The sequence below is a fragment of the Triticum dicoccoides genome, chromosome 1A, assembly GCF_002162155.2.
Source record: "Triticum dicoccoides isolate Atlit2015 ecotype Zavitan chromosome 1A, WEW_v2.0, whole genome shotgun sequence".
Lineage (NCBI taxonomy): Eukaryota > Viridiplantae > Streptophyta > Magnoliopsida > Poales > Poaceae > Triticum > Triticum dicoccoides.
Window position 1 is genome coordinate 316,395,330 of NC_041380.1, and position 8,271 is coordinate 316,403,600.

Below are 8,271 nucleotides of genomic sequence, written 5' to 3' on the forward strand. Positions count from 1 at the left end.
TCTGCCTCTCTTATTGCAAGACGGTCTGTTTTCGATTCCAAAAAGGTTGCTGCGCTCTGATTTTTTTGTTAGCGGGTATCCCTGGAATACAAATTCTGTGCTGGTGCCTGAATCCTCTTCATCTTTCCTGTCCGCCGTCGTTGCATTCTCTCCGCTGGCATCATCGAGCTCGACCAACCTGCCATATAGTGTGCTGGCAAGACAGCTTTCCCATCATCAAGGGCCTTGTGCTGGTGGAGGGACACGTGAAGCAGTTCACAATAGATACAAATGCCTGAACCATAAGGTATGTTTTCTTTGAATTTAGTGTTTGGTGGCCCTGTGATTTTTTTGGAGGTGGGTCGATGCTAATGAAGATTATCTGGTGGCAAAAGGGATATTGCCAATGCACTCTAATTAATAAAAGAAGAAGCTCAATGTCGGATGCAAAGGCAAGAAGGCGTTGAAGTATCCGGGAAGATTTAACCTGAGGATTCAGGTTGTATTTTGATTATCTTCTGCGCTGGCGTCTCTCAGTTATCTGTTTATGTTACTATCATTATATTTACTGTCGTTTTCACCATTGAGGTTACATTATGATTCTCTTTTGTATTAACATTACTTACTGAATCATGTGTTCACAATACATTTCATATTATATAACCATCGAGACTATGTACAGGAGAAGACACTGAGCCTGCAAATACAGACATAGAATACTCCACATCTAGGGATTCAGGTCACACTTTGATTCTCTTCTGCATTCACATTACTTCTGAATTATGTGTTCACAATACATTCTCTATTGGATTTTATTAATGCTGTTTTCACTGTTGACATACACACAGGAGTAAGACACCGAGGACATTCCTTCTGAATATGAATCTTCTTTTGAGCTAGATGATAGTCACACACCTCCAGGGCATGATTATGTCTTACATCAGGGAACTACTGTGCTTGTGGCTCACTACGCTTCTCCAGGATGTTCGAGCTGAAACTCCTGTGCTCCTGTATGTTTTACTGTTTTTTTTGTCAAAGTTGTCAGTTATAACGTTTAAATGCTTAATTTTTTTATTTATGTCTGAACCTTTTAATCCATTGAATATTTGGTATAATCATGCTTCTATATTGATAGCGTGATTATAACAGGGTTCATTAGAGGCGTCAAATTTCCTGAGAGTGAAAAGCCCACATCAATATGAAGAAAAGGAAATGTGAATCACTGATAGTTATTGAGTTCAGTAAATGAAGACAGTTCTATTTTCAGATACTAAAATATATTATCTCTGCCGCGAAATACTTGTCTTAGATTTGTCTCCTTATCTAGACGGGGAACTTTGTGCATTTTAAAGTTAGTTATACACGAAATGCAGTTGTGGAAGTTCTATAAGATAGCAGTTTAAGTTATCGTGTACAAGTACACAATGTGCTCAGATTATCTAGTGATGTTGGCACTTTGTTAGAACTAGCATCACATTTCCCTGATAGCATATATTGTCTTTTGCTCCGATTTACAACCAAAACATTCACAAATAAGCTCGAATCCTTATCAGAAACATCACTGCAGAAATATTTTTATTTTCAGATTAGCTCCTGGTCCTTGAATCTGGCTACCTTGGCATTGTCTCTGTCGTGCTTGAACACAAGGTACAAAGGGCTGTAGAACAGGACACAAATACCAAAAGGAAGGATCATCATGGTTAGTAGCCCTCTCGACAGCGCATACGCCCCTTGTGCTGATCCGTTTGCGATGTTTACAGTCTTGGCGTCGTAGCCATATATCTTCTCAGTGACCAAGCCAACAGCAGGAGCGGCCAGTGAGGCGAATGAACCCTCAAAAGCCCGGTCGAAGGCGTAGATCATGGTGCGGTGCTTGGGAGGGACTACCTCCGCGAACATGGGGTTGTTTGCGGAAGTAGCACACCAGCTGATGGTGATACCCATGAAGAAGAGTGTGACGGCGTAGGCAAACCAGTAGTCAGTTGACTGAGGAATGACTGTAAGAAGGATCCATGAGAAAGGAATGCCCATGAAGGCGCTAAACTGAGCGCACATGATGCGTGCAGAATCGGGATAGTGCCGTGACAGGCGGTCTGCTAGTACACCACCAAGGAGAGCTCCACCGGCGCACCCAATGGCGAATAGGCTGTTCAATGCTGCAGAACTCCTATTGTCAAAACCTAAGAGGAGTTCAAACATGGAGCGTCAATATTCAACTTTCTTTTAGAGAATTTAATTTAGGAGCTTATCAGCTTGTTTGCCTTACCAATGAGTTCAAACCACATGGTGAAGAAAACTATGGCGGTCCAGGGCAATGAGCCAATTATCCCCTGCAACACAATGATCTGAAATGTCTTCACTTTCATGACACTCTTCATTGCTACCCAAGAATCCATCCAGATAGAGGTCGGAGGAAGAACATCTTTGCTGGACAGATGTGACCTGGGAAAAGAGGAGGATACAAATATTTATGTTTATTCATCTCTTCGCTAGCTTTGGCTCAATTACTACACACTTTAGTTAGAACACGAAGAAATCTACTCCCTCTGTCCCATAATATTGTGGGACAGAGGGAGTATCCTGTAAATCAAAGCATCCCTAATGCAGTCACATTGCAAGTTAACAAGCTTCACTGACCAAGGAAATCTTTTGGTTTTTTATCTGCAGTTACAAACTGGAAGGGACAAAGTAATGAAACAAGAGATATGCATCTTTAGAATCAACCTCATCACATATTATTCACTGCAGAACAAATTTATATTCCTGCAAGTAAATAGAAAATCATGATAGCATCTTATCTGGCAGAATCATAGCATCTATATGATCACCAAATCACTGTACACAACACACAAAGGTCTCTCTCTGTAAGGGTGTTCTTTAGACTCGTTTTAGCAGGACTCGGGTACTAGTTCTGATTAATGAAGCCTCGCAGCATGACAAGATAAAATAAATTAAACAAACACACAATTTAAAAATTAATAAGGGGAAATACCTCTCGTAGTCGTCGTCATCAAGAAGATGATTTCCAGGGATTCTTCTTGGATCAGTAGAATACAAGTAGACAAGAATTCCAATTATGAAGCTGACAAGCGCAACCATAATAAAAGCAAGACGCCACCCGGGCAATCCCCAGTAGTCCTTCCCAGCCATGAGTGTTGCCACAATACTACCACCTATACCTCCTACTGCACCGATGAGGCTTAACAAACCAAACCCAGCTCCGCGTGTACCATCTTTGTAGCTATCCGCTATGAACGACTGAAGTGCTGGTATTACAATGGCAAGTCCAAGGCCATTTATAGCTCTCCAGAATGCAACCTGCTGAAAATGCTGGCTAACACCAACAGCCCCTGTTGATAAGGCCCAGAAGACAGTTCCTATTGCAAGCACTGCTGGGCGATCATAGTGAAGAGCAAGGATGCCGGCCAAGGGCGATGCTATCGACTTAAGAAAGTTCATTACAAAATTAAGGTATCCCAGGTCAGTGGGACCAGCATTGAAGGCTGCACCGACTTCCTTGTAAACTGCTGGAAGAAGATTCTCATCAGCACGCTCCATAATAGAAGCCAGATTGATGAGGATGAGAGATACGGAGAAACCAAATATCTTCTTCACTCTGCCAATAAGGAAAGTGTGTAAATTGTTTATGCTGTAGAATGCAACTATGCAAGGAAAGTTCCCCACCACGGTCCAGCAAATTACGCGAAATATTCTATTACACTCATGCCGGTATTTGACGAAAGTATGCACTATTACACCTCTGTTGTTGAACACGATTGTAATTTTTTTAAATCCTCTTTTGGTAATCTTCCTTTCATTTCAACTAATATACTACTATTATCCTTTCCCATTGTGTAGTGCCTGGTTACAGCTCCAGATTTTGGGATCATGGAATGTGAGGAATAAAAGAAGTCTTCCGAGATAACTGCACAACTCAAATTTCCTTCGGTGTTTAATATTTGTGTGCCTCAAATTTCTCACAGATTTCATTTAGATCAACTGTACTGCATACCAAACCTCATGCCGTTTCGCATTTGAACTGAAGATAGAGGAGGAGTTGACGACAAGCTTCTATTCCTTCACAGAAAGGCAAAACATAGGCATAACATGACGGTTTGAGATCTCCAACACATATGGACCAGTCTGTCATGAAAACTGGTGGTTTGATCTGGCTCTAGATGAGTTTGAAAATAAATTGGTAGAGAAAACTAGTCCACATCATTAGTATGTTGTTCAATGTTCATTGTTCAATTCATTTTACATGATATAGCTCAAAATATTTAACAAATGATCAAGCAATCTGTTCTAACTCTTTCACCAAAATTAGCTGAAGTAGTTGTAACTAATGATGATTAACTAGGTCATACTAGGTGGGTCTTCAGTCCGTTAATTGGGTAATATTAGCGGTGAGTTGACTAATTAGCACAGTAATAAATTTAGAACCGATTATAAGTTTGCGTGGCATTTATTATCACTATTGTGAAAAATGAAGAAGAAGCCTCTAGTCGGCGCCTTGCCAAATCAAATCGTGATTTTCTAGCAAATGACTGATGTGCTGGCTAATCAACATGTTAGTTCAACAGTTTAATTTGTCATTCAATGATAATGGGGTTAATGGGAAAGAATCTCCCATGTGAGCTAAAATGCTAATCCCTTGACACTAACCAATTATGCAACCTGAAATGAACATGATGGTTGCAGACCTACATACAAGAAAAGATCGAACTATTATCACAACTTTCTTGAGGAATGCAACACCTTCATATGGATAGAGCCATGAGATTCTTGCAACTGACAAATCTTGGACAGGGGGGAAATGGAGCAGTGGAAATCAGAAGACTACTGTTCGCATCTTCTCCATTGATGAGAACAATGAGGGTATCCACGCAACACCCATTATAAGCCAAGGTGACGACGTCTTCCCTTCCGGTGACTTCTCCTTTGGCCCGCTAGTTCTGTGTGAGCAAGCTGGTAGTGTGGTGGACGACGAGTATGGCGGCAGACATTGCGGGTGCATTCTCTCCAAGTGGAAACCCATGATCTGCCTTTGGGGCTTGATCAGGCAGCGTCGACGTACGTGCATCGTTACCTTGTTGAAGGTGTTTGTTCAAAGATCTGCTTCGGGGCAATAGCCCTTGGTCTCACATCTGGTTGGATGAGCCAACATCAGCGTACGAGCGGCGGTTCCTTCTTGAAAGCGTTTTCTTGGAATGTTGCGCACAGCTTTGGTGGTAGGTTTTGGGGATGCTGCGGGAGGCAGGTCTTTGTGGATGGCCTCGAGTTCTTTCCTTTTACAATTTTATTAAGTTGATTTGTTTGGCATCATCATTAATTAATTAATTAATAATATACAGTTGTGTGAATCAATCGATGCAGAGGCCAATGGTTTATCATACTTTTCAGGGAAAAAACATGATGGCCTGCTGATGCTCTGGGCATATCATTAACTCAAGGTCAAGCTAAAGTGCGGAGCACATCATTAACACATTGTTTCTATCCAAAACTGCGCTAGTGGTAGAAGGGAAAAGATAGTGTGCTGCGGGAAATGTCAACGCCAAGTGCACTAGTGCTCCATGTTGATACCACCAGGTTCCACGACGCTAAGGGTGAGGACCCGACCTCGGAGATCCCCTTGTGCTGTGCTCAAGAAAAAAAGTGAAGGGGAACGGAGGCTGACTTGTGCACTGTTCTTGTCCGATTGTCTCCAAATTACAGTGATGATTTTGCAGCTACTTTTTGGCCAAAGATCGACATTGCAATACCCACATTACCAATCCATGAATCTGAAATCGAAGCAACACGCCCACCTTTCAGTGGACCTGTCATTCTTATTCTTATTCTTTATTTATTCATAAGCCATACGAGTAGATTGTTGTCTTACTGAATAAATAAAGTGCCAAAAAGGACCCCAAGATTCCTCGTTCTAAGTACTAGCTCGTATATTCAAGGTGGCAAATAAATAAACAGTATAAAAGCTTTCTAAACCTGGTCCAGCCATCACCAGGAATTCCATGGCCGCGGCTCTAGTGAGAACTTCCAGCGAATTCACATGTAAATTTGCTTGCAGCGATTCCGTCACAAGAACCGGCGAAGAAAAGCCCGGAGGAAGAAGAAGAGCTGAGGAAATGGATAGGTCACCTCGTGCTGGAGGATGGGGTGAGAGGGGAGCTGGGGGAAGAGCGAGCTCTGTGCCTCATCATGGCCGTCGATTCGAGCGCCGCCGCCGGATCTCTGCCGCGGCGAGCAGCGCGGTCGCAGCGCCCTTCTCTTCTCTTGCGGCGTTCCTTCTTTCCCACTGCGCGCCCCGCTGCTTCCCGGTGGCCGGTGCTGGAAACTTGAACTGAATCGAGTGAGGCAGAAGCAGGATGGGTAAGCGGGGGTGAGGATGGATGGATGAGTGACGCAACGCCGCACGCACACGGGAGGAGCGAGAGACCACAAGCGGCAAGGTGGTGAACAGATTTTGTCGTCCTTCCTTGCGCTACTTTGTTTTTACGGTTACTACTTGAATGCGCTGCTTAATGCTCTCTTCCGTCCCGAACTAAATGTCACGGATTTAGTATAAATTAGTATAAAATTGTACTAAATCAACCGTATTTATTTTGAAAAGAAGGAAGTACTATGAACCAATAAAACTTATACAAAGACATTGATAAAAAGATATCATTGTAATTCGCGAGCATGTACTTATGAATATATCAAAACAAATATCGCATAAACTTACAACCACGGGCAATTTATCTCATGCCAGTCAAGCCGCACACACAAACATAATGCACACATAAATTCACTTAAAAATTGCACGTGTGTCAAAAAAATCATCATATAGTATTTTATAAAATTATGATTCCTCTTCAACTTAAAATATGCTTTAACATCATATATGAAAGCAAAAAAGGAAAGCTAATTATCACTTATTAAGCTATACATTGCTTAGCGGCATGCTTGACTATTACACATATGATTTCACTAAACAAATTGCAAATACAAGCATGCTACAAAATAATAATAACAATGCACTTCTCTTTTCGGGGCACATCAAGCACTTCTTTCCCTTTTCTACAACTTGGAGGATGTGATGACGCCACTGTCACATTCATATTCTGCCCACAAACCAGTCTCTCCCACTATCGCCCCTTGCCTTCTCTCATTGCCTCCCTTTTTATCCTCATGTTGACCCTGCTATCACCCTTCTTACCTCCTGTCACCACCTCCCTTGTCCTCATGTTGATCTCTCTCCGACAACATCTCCACCCACCACTGCCCCTATCGCCATCTAGCCACCAGCGCCTCCTCGTATGGAAGATGTACATGAAGAGAACACCGGGTGGATATATCTTAAACAGTAATGGCAGGTGTGCATGGACCAGGAGGTGGCGGAAGCGCAATGGAGCCAATGCTGGCTTGCATCATTGGCTCAAGCGTGAACACATGTTATCAATATTTTGACAGTATCAAGAAAACTCTTGAGTACAAATCCGATTCTACAAAATATGCTCTGGCAGGATATATGCATGTAGGGTTGAAGATGCATGCAATCTGGAAGCAAATGATTTAGGTCGAACACCTAACAATCTACTCCATACAACGACGACCAAGAATATCTGACACTCCCACTGGTAGCATTATTCTGATCCTGTTAAATTCATGTTAATGTTTTGTTCTTACTTGGCATAGAATAATCATGGCATTAAGTTGAATATGTTAATTGGACTATTTAGTGTTAGCACCATCTATGCAACACAATGTATGATAAGTAAAATTTTGAAAGCCAACACATGAATTCAAAGACACAACTCTGAAATGACCGAAACAGAGTTCATTCCATATTGTGACTACAGTTACATGTTGAGCTTTGAGTGTAAACATATTTTACGAGTTGAGACAAATCCAAGACAAGAGACGCCAAAATCTTAAATTAGTGAATAAATCGTCTAATGCACAACATGAATTTGTAGTCAAGTGACTACGTACTCCTATATGTTATCAAGATTTTAGACAATGTTCTTCGTGAACATAAAATGAGACTTTGTAAAAGAAAAATAACCCTGTAAATTCAAGAATGTTAGACTATGCTCTTTCTATACCACTATACTTAATAGGGGACTCGGTAGAACAATCAATAACCCTGTAAAATCAAGAATCTACGCGGTTGAAGATATTAGATAAATAGCCCCCAATGGGCAACTTCCAAACACAACCATTGCTAAATTAATCTTTGCAAGAAAGGAACCGCATATACGAACTACATCCTTTATCCAATTGTATCTCTTGTGTGATTTATAGATGACC

General features: G+C 41.6%; 1 protein-coding gene across 1 annotated transcript; it reads right to left on the minus strand.

Moving 5' to 3' along the window:
* Nucleotides 1–1,414: 1,414 nt before the first annotated feature.
* LOC119270578 lies at nt 1,415–6,452 on the minus strand. Its single transcript, XM_037552596.1, has 4 exons — nt 6,118–6,452; nt 2,972–3,595; nt 2,246–2,421; nt 1,415–2,159 (listed from the first exon to the last, which is right to left on the minus strand). The coding sequence occupies exons 1-4, from the start codon at nt 6,177–6,179 to the stop codon at nt 1,561–1,563; spliced, it is 1,461 nt and encodes a 486-aa protein (XP_037408493.1). The 5' UTR covers nt 6,180–6,452; the 3' UTR covers nt 1,415–1,560.
* Nucleotides 6,453–8,271: the final 1,819 nt, after the last annotated feature.